The sequence below is a fragment of the Molossus molossus genome, unplaced genomic scaffold (genome assembly GCF_014108415.1).
Source record: "Molossus molossus isolate mMolMol1 unplaced genomic scaffold, mMolMol1.p scaffold_m16_p_4, whole genome shotgun sequence".
Lineage (NCBI taxonomy): Eukaryota > Metazoa > Chordata > Mammalia > Chiroptera > Molossidae > Molossus > Molossus molossus.
This window is the reverse complement of record NW_023425377.1, coordinates 927056-944987: the sequence shown is the minus strand read 5'-3', so window position 1 is coordinate 944987 and position 17932 is coordinate 927056. Positions and strand designations below refer to the sequence as shown.

The 17932-nt window shown below is 65.4% G+C and overlaps 1 protein-coding gene across 8 annotated transcripts in view; it reads left to right on the top strand.

Moving 5' to 3' along the window:
- The window catches only part of MAD1L1 (mitotic arrest deficient 1 like 1), a 199305-nt gene extending 188876 nt beyond the window's left edge, over positions 1-10429 (top strand). For 7 of the 8 annotated variants that reach the window (XM_036240353.1, XM_036240354.1, XM_036240357.1 and 4 more), the window contains one exon: positions 10269-10427. In XM_036240353.1, coding sequence (XP_036096246.1) covers positions 10269-10427 — 159 coding nt within the window. Of the gene's footprint in view, positions 1-10268 lie in introns of all 8 variants that reach the window. The other variant, XM_036240352.1, reaches the window with a different exon arrangement.
- Positions 10430-17932: the final 7503 nt, after the last annotated feature.

Below are 17932 nucleotides of genomic sequence, written 5' to 3'. Positions count from 1 at the left end.
TACGCGGGCCCTGCTCGGCCACCATGTGCAGGGCGCGCCACAGGCCCAGCAGTGAGCACGGCCGCCTTCACCTTCCTCCAGCCTCAGCTCCACGCGTCCCGCCGCCCGGCCCCCACTCACCACGTGACTGCGCCTCAGGACCGGGACCGGCCTCCCCAGCTCTGGGCCCCCGGGGGTCTCACGGCTTGTCCCCGGCTTTCCCAGGGCTCTGCTCGGAGCTCGGTCACTGTGTGCACAGGTCTGCATGGCCTCCTGTCCAGGCCTCTGCTGCCTCGTGTGTCTGACGCTGTTCCGCTGTGTCTGTTCCGTGAGCACACGTGCCGCTGCGAGAGCAGGAGTGCCGTCTGCCCACTGCCGGCTGTGCCCGCGGCACCAGGAGCAGTGCCCGGCACACAGTGGGCTGATGCACAGATGGATAGATGGAGGGACCAGTGCATGGAAGCATGGATGGATGAATGGACAGACAGGAGGATGGATGGATGGGTGGAGGTATGGACAGATGAGTAGATAGATGGATTGATGGGTGGACAGGTGGGTGGGCAGGTGGATGGATGGATAACGTAGGTGCATGGGTGGGTGGATAGATGGTGGATGGATAGATGATGGATGGATGGTTGGATGGACGGACAGGTGGATGGATTGATGGGTGGGTGAGTAGGTGGATGAATGGATAGATGGACAGACAGGTGAATGGGTGGACCAGTGGATGGATGGATTGATGGGTAGGTGGGTGGGTGGGTGGATGGATGGATGGTTGACAGAAGAGCAAATGAAGAAGGAAGTGATCCGTTCTATCTGGGAAATCGGGAGTTTCATAGGAATGGATTTTGAGGTAGATCTTGAAAAATAAGAACTTTGGTAGGAGGCAGGGGACATAGTCTGGGGACCAGCACATGCAAAGGCATGTCACGGAAAAGTACAGAATGCATTTAGGGGACTGTGGTGAGGGTGTAGGGTGTGGCTCTTCTGTCTGTGGCCCTGGCCTGTGCCCAGGGGCCTTCGTAGCTGTGGGGAGGGCGTGGGGACAGCGCACACTGATGGGCCTGTCACAGTACAAATCCAGCCGCACAGAGTGGGGCTCCTTGTCCCCCGAGGCTGGGAGGTGGGTGCTGGCCCGCTGTGCACACGAGGGTCCGAGCCCCTTGCTCCAGCATGTGTTGCCAGAGCTCCAGCTGGGCTCCAGGGACCGGGCTCCAGGGACCGGACTCGGGACCTGCTGTGAGCGACAGCTCTGCCAACATTTCCCTGCACTCAGCCCGACTCCGTGCTGAGGAAAATCAAACTGAAATTAAATCAAATATCAAAAATGAAACCAATCTATTGAAAAAAAGCAACCACATAGAAAGGTGCGTTTTTCAGAACACTGTTGTTTACTTGTCGTGATTAACATGCGCAGGGAAGACAGTTGGGGCTCTGCAGGGTCGACAGCCCCAGCATGGGCACAGACCGGGCACCTCTGCCCTGCCCAGAGCAGGGGGCAGCCCTGCGCGTCTGTGGTCAGGACGGAGCCGGCCCGGAGCCTTTCTCTGGCCCAGCTGGATGCCCTGGGCGTCGCCTGCATTTCTGAGTTGACAGGGAAGTGGGGTGGCTGGCGGTCCCAGAGCCCACGGAGCAGGGCCGGGCTGCTCCTCCCACAGGCCTCCAGTGTCCTGGGACAGGCTGTCCCCACCCAGTCCTGCGAAAAGGTCCAGTCCTCAGCCTTGAGATGAGTCTCTCTCCAAGGTCCCTTCCCCATCAAGACCACATGCATCCAACCCTGAAGGGTTTCAGGTCTGCTGTGAGTGCCACCCACGTGCTGTCCGGGGCTCCCACGCCTGTTTCTGTCCCTCCCGAGTTTGCGGGAAAGGTTCAGGAGCAGGTGCCCGGGCTGTGCGGGTGCCCCAGCTGGTGCAGGGCACCCTGGGGGAGCTGGGAGAGCGGCCGAGGGCAGTGCTGGGCAGTGCCGCACTCTGACACTGGGTGACCACAGTCCCTCCTGGCTAGTGGGTTCTGAGTGACCCTTCAGCCCGAAGACACCTCAGGCACGAACGACTCCTGTTTGAGGGTGCCCTTGGGTGTGGGCACACCCTGGGGAGAGATGCCCGTTCGTGAGGGCACACTATACCCCACCCAGCCTGTGCTCCTACTTGCCTGGAGCTGGAGGGTGGGCTGGTTGAGAGCTGGTGCCCGTGGCAGAGGCAGCAGAGCCTGTGCCTGGTGCTGCAAAGGTTCTGGAGCGTGTGTTCTAGAGTGTTCCCTTCTAGAGGACATGGCGCCAGCCCCCACCCGTCTGTCCCCAGCTCCATGGCAGAGGCACTGCTGGCTTCTCCGACAGGTCCAGGCACCTACGCCTTGGAGCAGGTCAGCAGGTCCAGCCAGGGATGGCTCCTGTCTGCCTGCCCCTTCGCAGTGAGGCTGGGCCTGTGTGGTCGTGGGCCGCCATCCGGTGCCAGCTGAGGGCTCTTCCTGGCCGCTGGAGAAGGCATTCCACCCGGGCACTGGCTCCCTCTCCTGTGCTCACCTGCTGGGCTCATTGCCAGGAGCCCGAGGGCACAGGCAGAGCGGCTGAGCTGCCCTCCCGGTGGCGCTCCTTCCCGTGAGCCGGCGCTCAGTGTGCTCCACTGGGTTCCGGTCGTTTTTTTAGTTTGTGTACGCTGGTCGTCAAGACAACCGGAGGAGTTAGCAAGGGCTGTCTGGCCAAGGTCATGGCCTTTGCTTCCCCTGCATCAGCCTCCTGCGCAGGGCTGTGCAGGATGGAGCCGTGTGCTCTGCTGCCCCAAACCAGCCCGCACAGAGCCCGGCCCTCACCATGGCCTCCCCTCCCCCACTGTCCTGCCGCCAGCTCGGGTGGCGTGGGCGTCTGGTCCCCGTGCACAGAGGCCCGGTGTGGAGAGGCAGACCGTGAGGGCCCCAGAGGCTCCCGAAGGAGGGCGGGTCAGGCCATGGACTGGCCTGCACGGTGCCCGGCACACGCTGAGCCGGGCATCCCAGGGTGGCTGGAAGAGGAGGGGCCCGGCCTGGGCTTCCTGGTCCCCAGGACCCGCCCTCTGCCTCAGAAGGGTCCACGTTGAGGGGTCAGCCCCAGCCCAGCAAGAAGGGTCCACGTGCGTGGCTGTGGGGACCCCTCCCATGCCAGCCCCCGGCTCCAGCTCCCTGCCTGCCCTGTGGCCCCCACCCCATGGACTTCACTATCCCTGGGCCCACCTGCCTCCCACGGGGCCTTGGGAAGGTTTTTCTGGGGATCTGTTGCCCAGCCAGGGCACAGGTGTGAGCCCCACGGCCCTTGGGTCTCCCCGCAGGGCGTGGAGGGTCTGTGCAGAGTGTGCACGCCCCGCGGCCCGCTGGGCTCGGTGCAGGGCGGGGCGGGAATGTGAGCGAGGCTCTTGGGGTCTTCTCGGTCGTCGTGGTGAGGGTGCCGCCGTGCCGGTGCACGACCCAGGCCTCCTGGGCGCCCTCCTGGCTGGGGCAGCAAGATGGGGGGCTGAGCGCAGCCATGGACCCGGGAAGGTTCTGGTCCCTGCAGGAGCGGCCGTCGGCTCCTTCCAGCCCCGGCCTGCACAGCCTCGCTCCGTCCCGAAGCAGGTTCCTCGCCTTCCTTTTAGGAAGACCAGCCCTGCAGAACCTGCCTCTTGGGGAACAAGTCTAGAGCCCGGGCCCCCCACCCACATCCATTTCTGACTCCTCCGTGTTAGGGGGGAAGCCCGGGGGGAGCCGTGTGCTTCAGCGATGAGACGTTTTAATTGCCCCTTAAAATAGAATCACAATAAAGAACCGTGAACTGCCTGACCAGTGGTACTGAAGGAAGCCCAGTGCAGCCTGCTAATAAAGTCGGCCCCTCACTGGACACAGCCTTGGGGAGCCCCGGGCACTCACCCGGGTGCAGCCCACTGCAGGGCCGTGAGCAACAGGAGAGAGGATGGACTTAATGTCCATCAAAGACCCTCCCAGTTTTACCAGGAAGAATGGAGAGACCACGAAGGTCCAGCCCACAGGTTCAAATGAAGCCGACCAGCCGGTGGCCAGACCCTGCGCAGGGCCCTGGCTTGTTCTGGAGGTTCCGGTGGTCCCGGTGGAGAGGGTGCCAGGCTGTCGTGGGCTCTAGGCGCACAGTCCCCGGGAAGCCAGCACTGGTCCTCTCTGCAGACCCGCCAGTGAGCGGGGCCGGGCCGGGGTTCAAACTAATTTTCCTCGAGTGTCTTTCACACTCAGACACCCTCACCCGCCCTCCAGTGCCCTGCGTCGACCTCCCCTCTGCCAGGAGCGTGGGGGACGGAAGGGGGTGCAGCTGTGTATGGGGGTGCTCACTGAGGTGTCCACAGGCCACATGGGGGGCCTAGGGGGCCCTGTGTCTGGTGGTGCTGCCCTCTGAGGTGGCAGGAGGGCGTCTCGGGACACGTGGGTGCAGCGAGTACCTCTCGCGCCCCCCGCTGCCTGGGAGAGCTGGCGGCTGCAGGCTGGGGTCCTGGCAGACCCACCTCGGCCTCTGGCTGGAGCCCCAACAGGCAGCTGGGGCCCGGTCGGGCTGTGCCCAGGTGGAAGGCCGTGTGCGGATGCTTCCACTCGGCTTAATTACCGCGCGGCCGTTGCAGAGCTGAGATGCGGCCGACAAAGCCTCTGTGAGTAATTAGTGTCGAAGGCACAAGATCTACAAAGCCATAAACTCACAGCTTGGTGATATTACCAAGCACTAATTAAAAACAAGATCCCTTTCAGGGTCGGATTTCCACCCTGCCAGAGACGGAGAACAAGGCATTCTGCAGAGATGCCGGCCAGGAGGGAGAGCAGGTGGTGGGACAGAGGGGCCGCAGGAATGGGGCTGGGCCAGGCGGGGACACCAGGCCCAGGGAGGAGTCAGCCAGGAATTCCTGCAGCTCCCAGGACACGCCCGGCCCCGACGCCAGGGCCCTTCCCGCAGGCCTCTGAGCCGCAGCCTGACTGTGTGGGCACCCCAGGGCCCTCCGAGCGCCTGGGGAGGGCTCCCTGCAGGCCGGGGCGGGGTGGGGCCACACGCAGCCCCCTTGCCTGCTGCCTCCCGCCAGGACCCCACAGAAAGGGAGCCGCCACCAGAGCAACCGCCTGGGTCTGTCCATGTTGGTGCCCCCATGTCACCGCACTGAGAAGTCCGACGTCTTCCCCTGTCTGCACTGGACATCCTGCAGGTCCCCGTCTGTCCTGCTCAGACACAGTGGCCGCTCCACCATGGGGAGACGCCTGCGTGCCGACACCAGGAGAACTGCGGGCGCTCGTGTGTCCTGCGGCTCTCACAGGCCGGGCGTCTGCTCCCTGTCATGCCCGGCTCCCCTTTCTCTTGCTGTTCCCCTGGCCACCGCGAGGCTGAGCAGCGGTGCTGAGAGCGTCCGCCCTCATGTTCCCGACCACCGCCAGGGTGTTTGCCACGGCCACACACCAGTGCACCCCATCAGGCCTGGCGGGCGCACTTGTGTGACCACTGCCGTCTGCGTCCCTCTCGACTGGGTTAACGAGTTGAGTCCCTTTGTGTCTAATGCCTGCCAGGCCTGCATCCCAGGTGGGGCGGTGGCGTGGTAGTGCGTGGCGGTCACGTGGTTCCGAGTTTGCGTCCACATCTTCCTCCATGTGATGCGCTGCCTGCCGCTGGTCTCAGGTGTCGCCGCTCCTCAGCGCTCAGAGATCCGGGGGGCTGGTGCGCTCGGCCCCAGGGGCCATCCCTCTGGCCGCAGACGTCTTCCTGAAGTGGCGCTCTGCAAACTTCCGTTAGCACGTGCAGGACTCCTGGCAGGGCACCTTTCCTGCAAAGAACGTGCTCTGTCCAAGTTGTGCGGTTTCCGGGCAGAGGCCCCTCCTGCCCTTCCAGCGTCCTGACAGCTGGCCGCGCCGCTGCCTGACACCAGCAAGGTCTCTGCTCCGTCCTGCGGCCGGGCTGCGTGTCGGTGCTGTGGACCCGTCAGCAGGCTCACGTGGGGCTTGTTCTGGTGGCCGTGCTGTCAGGTGCCCGGCATGGGGGTGTCTCCCCGTGTTCTCTCCTCTCCTGCTTGCTTTTCCGACGCTCGCCACAGGGCTCCTGAAGGCCCGCGGCCTGAGCAAGGCCTCTACCTCGTCTCCTCTCCTTTGGGGACCGGCTCCCGAGCCCTGTCCGTGGCTGTGGGTGGCTAGCCAAGCCCTTTAGTTCTGTCACGTGGCAGCATCGCCAGAGCTCGAGGACCAGAGGGCGTGAGGCAGGTGCCCCAGTCCACGGCGATGCCGCAGAGGGCCGGCGCCACGCCCTGGGGTCCCGCTCTGACACACTTCTCTTTCGCTCCATCCTTGCTCTCTCCTGGCTGACCGGCATCTGTTGCTGTCTTCAAGGTCACTGATCTTTCCTCTGCAGCGTCCAGTCTGCCACCAAATCCACGCAGAACACTGCATCTCACGCCCCAGTTTCCAGCTCTTGGAGCTCAGTGTGGCTCAGTGTGGCTCCTGCTGGCACCTTGTGGACGTGGACTCCAGTTTTGATAGCCAGCTCCACACACCGGCCGGTTGTGCGGTCAGCATCGCTCTGGGTCGAGAACCTTCCTCGTCACCTGGGGCCTGCTTCCCTGGCTGGCCGCGGGCCATCCTCTCTGACGGGGCCACGGGTAGCGAGTGTCCCCTAGCTGGGGCCCGGGCTGTTCTGAGCCCTCTTCAGAGAGGCCGAGTGCTCGGGGGCGGGGTGCAGCAGGGCCAGAGCCGCTCGCCGTCCAGGGCGGGTTTGGCTGTTTCCAAGGCGACACCCTTCCTGGTTCTCGCCCACATCCCATGACAAGCGGCTGTCAGCACTGCCAGTGGGCAGCCGCCTCCTGAGTGCCCCCTGGTCTCGCCCGCCCACGCCAGCAGGACCCTCTGTGCCTGGCTCTCCTCCTGGGCGCCCCGTCCTGCACCTTCGGGGCGCCTCAGTGTCCCCCAGGGCCCACCAGCTGTGCCTAGCCCCTCCCCCACTCTGCCAGGAGCCTGTTTTCCATGCTCAGCTTCCGCCAGCGGGCTTCTCGGTCACGCGCCATCTGTCTGGTGGTCACAGGGCCCTTCGGTTTCCGGTTCACCCTGGCGGCCTTGGTTGTCGGGTGTGTCCGTGTCTTCTAAACTCAAATCTGTGAGCGGAGGGTGTTCGTGGTGCTCCCGTCTGTCCTGGCAGCGCAGGGCCTCTTCGCGCCTGTGTCGGAGGCTCCTCAAGGCTGCCCGGCCCTGCCGCTCTTCCAGGCCAGCCCAGGTCCCGAGTCCCCGTGTCCCCGGCCCTGCCGCTCTCCCGGGCCAGCCCGGGTCCTGAGTCCCCGTGTCCCCGGCCCTGCCGCTCTTCCCTGCCAGCCCAGGTCCCGAGTCCCCGTGTCCCCGGCCCTGCCGCTCTTCCCTGCCAGCCCGGGTCCCGAGTCCCCGTGTCCCCGGCCCTGCCGCTCTCCCGGGCCAGCCCGGGTCCCGAGTCCCCGTGTCCCCGGCCCTGCCGCTCTCCCGGGCCAGCCCGGGTCCCGAGTCCCCGTGTCCCCGGCCCTGCCGCTCTTCCGGGCCAGCCCAGGTCCCGAGTCCCCGTGTCCCCGGCCCTGCCGCTCTCCCGGGCCAGCCCGGGTCCTGAGTCCCCGTGTCCCCGGCCCTGCCGCTCTTCCGGGCCAGCCCGGGCCCCGAGTCCCCGTGTCCCTGGCCGGCCCACTGCTGCCCTCACTGCCCGTCACTGCCTCGCGCTCTGGTCCATTCTGCTCTTTCAGCTCTGACCTGTCAGGTCTCTGTGTTTCCAGGCTTCTCCTTGGTCGCATTCTGGCTCCCGTTGCCTTCTGTTGTTGGGCACCTGTCCCCTGGGAGGCACCCCAAGGTGCTCCAGCTCCCGCCGTGCTTGACCGGCCCCCAGGAACAGCACGACGTCCTCACACTGTGTCTGCTCCCACTGCTCCGTGACTTGTATTATTTCAGTTGTCGGTTTGGGTCAGGAGTCGGGGCCGCATGGACTGGGTTTGTCTTCACCTTCTCCGACCCACTGGGCACCTCGCCTCACGCCCCCTGCGGGGCCACAACCGTGAGGGTCTCGTCTCTGCCCTTCGGGGGCTGTGCTGGTCGAGCAGCTCCCTGATGAAGGAGGTCACCCGCTGCCATCCTGCCCGGCGGGACACAAGAGGCCTGGGGGCAGACACCACCCTTGTAGCCCCTTGGAGCCGGGCAGCATGTGGGCACCTACAGGGCCATCCCACACACGCCACCGCAGTGACCCTGGGCAGGGCTGGGTGGGGCGCTCGGCCCTCTGACCCTGCCATCGCGGCTGCCTGCCCGTGGCGCCCAGTGCTGGGCTGACGGTGGGCCAGCTGGAGCCTAGGAGGCTGGTCACTCTGCTGTCTTGGGAGCAGGAGGCCAGGAGGCCAGGGCGGGGCCTGCAGGCCGGTGCCACCCTGCGGCAGAGGGAGCTGACACCCAGCAGTTGGCCCATAAACATTCCAGTCGTGGGTAACACATCTTACTGGGCAATTTGCTTTTTAAAAGATTGTGCTCTGGTTTTAAGTGAGCAGCCCTAATTAGAGTGATTTACAAGGCACCTGGGGACCGGGTGGTATTTTAGCACGGCAGCCGCTGAGCAGAGACAGATGGCAGGGCCTCGCCCAGTGGCACCCTCTGGTGACGTGACGGTGGCCATGGCCCCTCAGGGACACGGACCCTCCAACGGGGTGGGGAGTGTGGCTCTCAGATGCCAGGGCCTCCTCGACGTGGATGAGATGGACAGCCCACACCGGTCACCCTCCCGCCTCACCGCAGTGCCTGCCCCAGCCTCCAGGCCCAGCTGGCACAGGGCTGGGCACAGAGCAGGCGCCAGACAGCATGGACGGGAGCAGGGTCAGACCTAAGATGAGCCCGCTTGTCCCGAGCAGCGTGGACGGGAGCGGGGTCAGACCTAAGATGAGCCCGCTTGTCCCGAGCAGCGTGGACGGGAGCGGGGTCAGACCTAAGATGAGCCCGCTTGTCCCGAGCAGCGTGGACGGGAGCGGGGTCAGACCTAAGATGAGCCCGCTTGTCCCGAGCAGCGTGGACGGGAGCGGGGTCAGACCTAAGATGAGCCCGCTTGTCCCGAGCAGCGTGGACGGGAGCGGGGTCAGACCTAAGATGAGCCCACTTGTCCCGAGCAGCGGCTACAGCGCCACAGCATGAGGGAGCCTAACCCCATGTGGGCCGGGGGCCCCCGGCCCTGGGTGAGTTCCCAGAGGACTGCTCCCAGCCAGCGCCTCCGGAGGGTAGGGGCCTGGAGGGGGGGGGGCACCAGCCCCCACCGCCCGCTGAGGAGGATAGGCCTCCTGACATTTAGGGGAATTCAGATCAAGAGCAGAAGGCAGAAGGAAAGGATTTTCTTGGGAAAAGGTCAGAGTGGTTTCTCTTACTTTTGCTTTAAAATGGTTTGTGCTGAACTATGACGAGGCAGCTGCACAGAGGGGCCTCTCCAGGGAGACAGCACGGGTGGCCCAGCTCACAGGGCACCTCGGAGGGGTTGTGGGGTCAGAGGTCAGCAGGCGGGCCCTGGCCTGGCGTGTCCGAGAGGGAGCTCTGTGGCAGGCGGGCAGGGCGGTGGGCAGGGCGGGGCCTGGTGCGAGGCCTTCTCAGGTGGCCCCTGACCTGCGGCGAGAGCTCTGGGCAGAAGGGCCCTCTCTTCTGTCCTCATAAGCAGCTCTGTTGGGATGGAGCCCACGCACCCTGCAGCCCCCCGTGGGCGTGGGCACTTGGTTCTCTCGCTCACTCAGCTGCGCCGCCGTCACCACAATCTGATGCTGGACCATTTCATCCCTCCCCTGCGGTGGTCACTCGCTTCTCCATCCTGTCCCCTGCCGCCCCTGCCCGTGGATTCCCGCAGACCTGGGCTTCCGTGTCGTTAGCTCACGTTTTCGAGGCCCGTCCATGGTGCAGCGCGTTAGGCCGTCGGCCCTTCCCGTGGCTGAGCCATCGTCACGAGGGCCAGACCACGTGTTGCTTCGTCCGTGGATGGCGGTTTCTACGTTTGGCTGTTGTGACACGGTGGCTGCGCACATGTGTGTACGGGTTCTGTGCGCCGGCCTGTCCGTCCTTGGGTGTGGATGCCACCCGGTGAGATTGTTGGGGTCTGTGTTCCAGAGACACAGGCGAGACCCCCACCCAGGAGGCCAGCAAAGTGGGTCACCTGCTGGGAAGTGTCCACCAGGGCAGCCAGCCGGCCTCACGGGCTGTGGTGGGGGCTCGCCCGTCTGGCCCAGCTGACGGCTCCTGGCCTCCTGGCGCCTCCCTGTCCTGTCCCACGGCCCGAGGCGGGGGCCGCCCAGGCCCCAGCAGGCTAACGCTGTCCTGTTCCCTGTCCCCCGCAGGCCACAGGCCCCTCGGGCACCACGATGCAGCTGCTGGAGACGGAGTTCTCGCGGACGGTGCCCGAGCTCATCGAGCAGCACCTGCTGCGCCAGGACAGCATCCCCGCCTTCCTCGGCGCCCTCACCCTCGAGCTCTTCAGCCGCCAGACCCTGGCCTAGCCGTGCGGAGTGGCGCACAGGAGCCCGAGGGCCAGCCGCGCCGCCCTGCGCGCGCCTGCCCTGCGCCGGTCCCTGCCCAACGGGCCGCGTGAAGATGTGAGGGGCCCTGGGCCAGGCCCCCGAGGGTGGCGCAGCCCATGGACTCGCCTCCCGGCAGGGATCAGGCTGCCCAGGAGGCACCCTTCCAAGCTCACAGCGCTTTGTGGGGAGGGCCCCCCTCTGCACCCTGGTCCCACCCTCCCCCAGGCCGCTCAGCGCCACCTTGCTGGACCTGGCGGGCGGACCAGTGGCCGCCACACGGAGCCCTGGTCCGGGGAGATGAATAAAGTTTCCTTCTTGGCCACCCGCCCGCTCACTGTGTCCGATCCCTGCGCTGACAGGCTCCTGGGTGCCCCACACCAGCCCACCCAGGAGGGTGCGGGGACGCTGGTCCCGGCAGAGCGGAGGGGCACTGGCAGCCCAGCCACCCGGAGGGGAAGGCGCTCAGTCACCCTTAGGCCCTGCCCAGGTCCCCCACCGCCACCTGGACCCATGACCCTTAAGCTGCGGCCTCTCACTGGGCAGGGGGTCTCCCAAAATCCAGGGCACCCGTGGAGAGGCTGCTGACCCCACAATCACGGCCTGTTCGTCCTTCGGTGACCTCAGGGCCAGTCGGCCCCCCTGTGATGCTGGCCCAGGGCTCACACCTCCGCACACCAGCGTCCCAGGGCTTCAGGGGGTTCAGGGCACATGTCTCGGGGCAGCCCCTCCCCACACTCCCTGGGCCAGGGCTTTGGGCCCAGAGGTGAGGCGGCCGTCATGGGGGGGGGGGGCCGCAGCAGAAGAGGAGGGAGGAGGGGCCGGCCCAGCAGGGAGGGGCGAGGGAGCTTGGGAGATGGCCCCCCGGGCACCGTCCAGCCGCTCTGTGCGTCGGCACGTGTGCAGGGGAGCCCGCCCCAGCCCACAGAGGTGGTGGCAGCAGCCATGGGCCCCGCCCGGCTGGCTCCGTCAGTCCTGAGGCACCACCCTGAGGGCAGGCTGGTCCACCGGCCCCCGTCCCAGGGCCCTGGGGAGCACGGCCGTGTGCTGGTGTGTCCCTTCCAGGTGCAGACCTGGGAGCTTGGGCTGGACCCCCATCCCCTGCAGCTTCACCCCTGCAGCCCCGACCCCCACCCAGCAGAGCTGAGGAGTCGCCATGCGTCCGGTCAGGCCGCTGGCCCGGAGCTGGGCCCGTGAACATGGCCGGCAGCCTAACCACGGGGCTCCTGGGCCCCAGAGCCCACCTCGTCTGCCCACAATCCGGGCTTGGCATGGTGAGGTGGCTCCCCGGGCATGGAGGGATCAGAACCGGGACCCGCCAGCCGGGGGCGTCGACACCCTCAGATGCCCAGGCGCCTCAGTGCACGGGGGGGCCCCCGCACCCCGTGTCATTGTCACCGATGGGACAGCAGCCAGGCTCATTTCCAAACCCCTCTGTCCACCGGCTCCCCAAAGGCTGTCGGGGAGCCCTGGGGCCCAGCAGCCACGGTGCGGACCCTGCCTGAGGGCTCCAGGCTGAACAGCCGAGCAGCTGCTCAAGGGCGTCAGGGCGACATCGCTGCTCCAGCTGGTGCCCCTCGCGGGCGGGCGGGCGGGCGTCAGGGCGACATCGCTGCTCCAGCTGGTGCCCCTCGCAGGCGGGCGGGCGGGCGTCAGGGCGACATCGCTGCTCCAGCTGGTGCCCCTCGCGGGCGGGCGGGCGGGGGTCTGGAGTCTGAGGCCTGCAGACCTCCCCCTGTGCTTGGTCCTGCCCCCACCTCCCTTCTGAGCCCTGGACCTGCCTCTGCGGGCGCAGGGGCCCGAGGCTGGGCGCACGGGGTCTGGGGACTCTGCCCGTGGAGCAGCGGAGCCTGTGAGGTGAGGGTGTGTCCAGGTGGCCCCGGCCTCCACGCCCGGCCTCTTCCCTGCCCCACGGGGGCCATTCTCTCCCGGTGGCCAGAAGTAAAGCCAACCAGGCAGGCAGAGAGGAATGTCCCTGAGGGTTTGGGTAGGGGCCGACGAAGGGCTCAGGGAGCTGGGGAGCCCGCTCCACCACGACCCGGCCCGACTCCCAGCGGGGGACCACCCACCCCGCCCAAGGTGTGTCATGGGGTCCCACGACCAAGGACACCCCCGGCAGCACCCACAACGTGGTTCCTCCCTGTCCCCAGGCCTGCATGTCAGCTTGTTAGAGCCCCTGTGGGGCCGAGGGCTGGGGCCACCTGCCACCCCCACTTCTGTGGGAGCCAGCCTCCCATGAGCTCCCTCCACACTGGGAGGGTCTCCGAGGCCCCACCCCAGGCCAGGACCACCCGCCTGGCGCCCGCCCAGGGGCCACCTCCAGGCTGACAGTGGTTGGACTGTCCTTTCCTGAGAAGAGGCAGCCAGGGCCACCCCACTGTCCTGACGGCCAGTCTGGGTCCCACGGACGTTCTCGGTGGGGGCAGCGTGCAGACAGGCCCGGCGCAGTTCCGGCAGCTCCTCACTTCCTGGGCACGCGCTGATGGCGCGGGGAGGGCCAGCGCTGCCGGAGCCGTGACGCAGGGGCTCCTCCTCCCCAGCTCGGGGCCCACCGCCCCACCACGGGCATCCCTCCCCCTCAGGGACACCCACGGATCTGCCTCCGGCATCGCGGGGCAGGAAGGGCACAGCTTCCCCTCCGCTGCTGCCTGGCCCGTGTTCTGAAGGTGACTGAAGCCGGTGTTCTCCAGCTCCCCCCGCGGCGTGTGGACCGTGGACGGGAGCCAGGGAGAAACATGGGCTCTCAGTCCCCGTTCCGGGCCCACTGAACCCGAATCTGCGGGTGATGTGACCCCAGGTGACTCCTTCCCTCTGGGAGCCTGGCCTCATCCCATCAAGAGCCTGCAGGTTGGGTCTGGTCATCGGCGGAGCAGAGGTCCAGGAAGGGCAGGGACCAGTCACAGGCCACGGGCAAGTCTGTCGGATCTGGACCCGAGCCCAGCCCTCCTGACCAAACGCACGGCCCTCACCACCCAGGCTCCATGTCTCCAGGACATCAGAGCCAATAGCGGCTGGGCCTGTCCCCCAGCAGCCTCACAGGGTCCCCCAGAGGCCCAGGGGCCTGGAGCCGGGCGGGTACAGGCAGGCGTGTGCGTACACACACACATGCACGGTGTGGACAGGTGGCCTCAGGCCCAGAGAGGGGCAGGGCCTCGCCCGCAGTCACCCAGCGCAGAGGGCCAGCGAGGAGGGTCCCGCCTGCCGCCTGTCTCGGTCAGGCTTTCTCGTCTCTGTCCTCGTTATCTCTGACTGCACAGTTCCGATGTGTTTTCCACGTACAAAGAACACCCGTCCCACAATAGGAGCACAGACTAACCAGCAGAGCTCCCTGGCCCCGGCCCAGCCCCTCCATCTGGACACAGTCACCACCTGCCACGTGGCCCACGCGCATTGTCTGGCTGCCGTGGCTCAGAGACGCCCGTGTGCAGCTCGGCCCCGCGCTGAACGGTCGTCTTGGAGATCGTCCGCGAACGCGTCCGCCGGTGCACTTCATCGGGCTTCTCGTTCTGTTTCCAAAACACCCACGAAGTGTGACCGGAAACAATGACCTGCAGAAGCAGCAGCTCCTCGTTTCAAGGTAAGATCCCCGGCGTCGCTCGGAGAACTGTGGTCACCGCCTTCAAACACACAGGAAGCAGGTTCCAGATTCCCAGTAAGAAATGTCATTCGTCGACCTCTGCTGGTGGTCTGGTGTCCACCCCGCTCACGATTCCCTATTTTCTGGGGGACTTTTTCCAGATGAGCAGCAGATTCACTCTCCTTCTTCTGACTTTCTGAGAACCAGGCTCCTTGGTGCAGCCCGACCAGCCCCAGCCCAGCCCGACGCGCCGTTGCCCCACGGGGAGCCATCATACATCCGCGCCTGTCCCTTCCCCCGCCGTGGGCTGAGCTGTGCCCCCAAATCCACACGCTGAAGCCCGGACCCCCAGCACCGCTGCAGGTGGCTGTGTTCGGATCTTCACAGAGGGGACAGAGATAAAAGTGAGGTCATACGGGTGGACCATATGGGACTGGTGTCCTCACGGGGAGGTTCGGACACAGACACACGGGACGACTTTGCGAGGGCACAGGATGGAGACAGTCACCCTCACACCAAGGAACGAGAACCAGCCCTGCAGCACCTGGACCGCGGCCTCCGGCCCGGTGAGAACACGGCTCTCGTCTAGGACGCCAGCTGGGGCTTCCGGATGACGCCCCCGACTCGCGGGTCCTGCCCCCCGGAGGCACCTGCCCGCCCCAGCTCCCCCTGCGCTTCAGTCACCGCGTGCACAGCTCCGGCATCTGCTCCCTTCGGCTCCACGTCCTCGGAGAGCTCGCCCACAGCGCCTCCCTCAGATAACACAACCGCCTGTGCAGTCTGAGATCGCCGGGTGGCCGCGCGTGAAAAGTCAGAGGAAACAGGTGACATCAATTTTGACAGGTTTTATTTACCCTGATATATCTGAAATCTTACTTCCACACGTAATCCGCAGAGACAGGCGCCAGTCACCACACCCGCGTCTTGGTTCGGACCAAGTCCAGGGTCTTGTACCTACGGTCGAGTCCACAGGGCTGTCAGACCGTGTCCGAGCTCTGGGACGGTGGCAGACTCAGGCCGTGAGCGGGTGTGCAGGGCCCAGCCTGTCTGCCGCCTCCAGGGAGCCCCGCCCCATGGAGCTGGCGGCAGCTGCATTGGCCGGGGACCGGGGCGCTTGGTGCCGGCTCTGCCCATCCACGGGGCGCTCTCCCCGACGTGAGCCTCCGTGTCCACATCTGGAACAGGGACAGGCCGCGGGCCAGAGGGCGGCGCCGAGGGCCTGGGGAAGAGCCCGCACTCAGGCAGCCCGGCGCCTCCTTCAGGCTGGGCCCAGCCCTGCACCCTGCCCTCGGCTCTGGGCGGCCTCTTCAGTGTAACCCGGTAATTAGCTCAATTACCGACAGCTTTCTTGTGTTCCTTCTCTCTTTTTTTTTTTTCCAAACTTAAAATGGAAATTAAATTTTGCGCCAGGTTTACAGGCTGTTAACGGAATTCACTAATCAAACCCCAATGCCAAGTCCTTGAAAATGAGACTTTAAAAAGGTCTATATTTGCATACGCATGTTTTAATAGGGTTCAGAAGGCATATTTGCCACTGATGAAAAGGATTAATTACATCTAATTTGCATTGGTGGAGCATCTTAACCCCTTCTGAGCTGGACGGAGCCAAACACAGGCCGGGGCAGGGGGCCGGTGACCCCGGCTCACGCCCCGGCCCACGAGCCGCCCTGAGCCCCGAGGCAGGGCCCTCGCCGCCGCCTCTGCAGCGGTGGTGCTTCTACTTGGAAACAAACGTGGGGAGTTCACTTGTTGTTATAACATTCATGGCCAGTCATTGTGAAATATTTGGGAAACGCAGGAAAGTCTAAACAGAAAATGAAAATCACTCATCGGTCCCTCACCTGACGACGATCACGTGCACTTTGGGTGCCCGTTTCAGGACCTTTCCATGTGTGCACGTGTGTGTGCTATGTGCACGTGTGTGCACATGTGTGGTCTGTGTGCGTGTGCACGTGTGTTGTCTGTGTGTGCTATGTACATGTGTGGTGTGTGCATGTGTGCTGTGTGTGGTCTGTGTGTGCTGTGTGCATGTGTGTGGTCTGTGCATGTGTCTGGTATGTGTATGTGTGTGCGCACTGTGTGGTCTGTACGTGTGTTTGCATGTGTGGCGCGTGGGTACATGTGTGGTGTGTGCATGTGTGTGTTATGTGCATGTGTATGCACATGTGTGGTGTGTGCACATGTGTGCGCTGTGTGCATGTCTGTGGTATGTGCGTGTGTGCACGTGTGGTCTGTGTGTGTGTGCACGTGTGTTGTCTGTGTGTGCATATGTGTGTGCTATGTGCATGTGTGTGCACGTGTGGTGTGTGCATGTGTGCTGTGTGTGGTCTGCATGTGCACGTGTGTGGTCTGTGTGTGCTGTGTGCATGTGTGTGGTCTGTGCATGTGTCTGGTATGTGTGTGTGCTATGTGCGTGTGTGCGCACTGTGTGGTCTGTGCGTGTGTGTGCATGTGTGGCACATGGGTACATGTGTGGCGTGTGTGGTACATGTGTGTGTGGTGTGTGCATGTGTGTGCATGTGTGTGTGTGCCCCACATGCCATCGCCTTCTCACCGGGTCCACAGCCCCCAGGTGTGTGTGGTCGGGCTGGCACCCGGGTACACTATTTTGTGGCATCTGTTTCCACTAAAGATCCCTACCCAGCCCCCTTCCGTGTCATGCCGTGTCCCCAGCGGCGGCAGAGTGCCACGGGGTGCCTGACTTTTCTGACCCCTTTGTGGGGAACTCGCTTCTCCTTTCCTTCCGATGGACTTCCCCGCCGCCCCGAGTTTGCTGCCTCCAGCACCCTGCCTCGCACCTCCCTGGGGACCCTCGGGGTCAGAGGGGCAAGGACACGTGCTGCCCTGCCCACGCTGCAGAGGGGAAACAGGCTCGGAGCGTCGACACAGCGCCCTCACAATGTGCTCAGGCCTCTGTGGAGCTACAGCCGCGAGCCACGCCCGCCCCACGGGCCACCGCGCTCCGTCTTCACGTGCTGTGTCCAGCTCCAGCGCCGACGGAGAAGGCGCCTATGCCCGGCTGTCGGGAAGTGACCCGGCGTCTCTGCGTGGGCCCGCAGGACGGGCGCCAAGGGGACCAGCTCAGCACCCCGGTGGCGCCAGTTTAGCCCAAACCCAGATGGTAGACGGGTGACAGTACTTGAGTGGCAGGAGTCAGAGAAGCCACAGGTCTGTGCTGACCGGAGGAGGTCGGCGGACAGTCTGTGAAAACAGCCTCAAGTCCAGAGGGTGAGCAGCGCAAGTCAGTCACGAGGCCCCCGGGACGCGACGTGCAAACCCAGCGGGGGCCTCGAGCCTGTCCCGCCGACGGGGCCCAGGACCCGGCTTCAGGCGCAGGGACCAGCCAGACAGGAAGGACTTGGCCTCCCAGGAAGGAGCAGCGAGAAGCACCGTCTCAGTGGCCACGGGGCACACGTGGACACCCCCACGTGGCCCCGAGAGCAGGCTGCCTGCGGAACGTGTGGCCTCCTGGGATGAGATGGGTCAGTGGCCCTGGGAACTGACCATGATCACGATCGTTCTCGATGGTCCACGTCTGTGGCTGGGTCAGTGGGTCCTGGGCGTGGGCGACCCAGTTCCCCAGAAACACTTCCCAGGGGAGAATGCTGCTGCCCGCAGGAGGGGCGGGGCCTGACCGCCCCACCGGGCAGCAGTGATTGGTGACCACAAGCAGGACCTCTGGGTGCGCAGCGGCCTGCGAGGTGACACTGAGAAGTGGTGGCCCAGAGCCAGGTTCTGCAGGCGGGCTGATGGGAGGGCACGCCCCCGCTTCCGGAAGCCGGCAGCAAGGGTGGGAGGTCACTGGGGATGGGGTGGGGCCCCTGCAGCTGGCCAGTCGGGCTCAGTGTGAGTGGACCGAGGCTCCTCCTCGAGGGCCGCACTGCGCCCGGCTCTCCGCCCCTCCGCACGG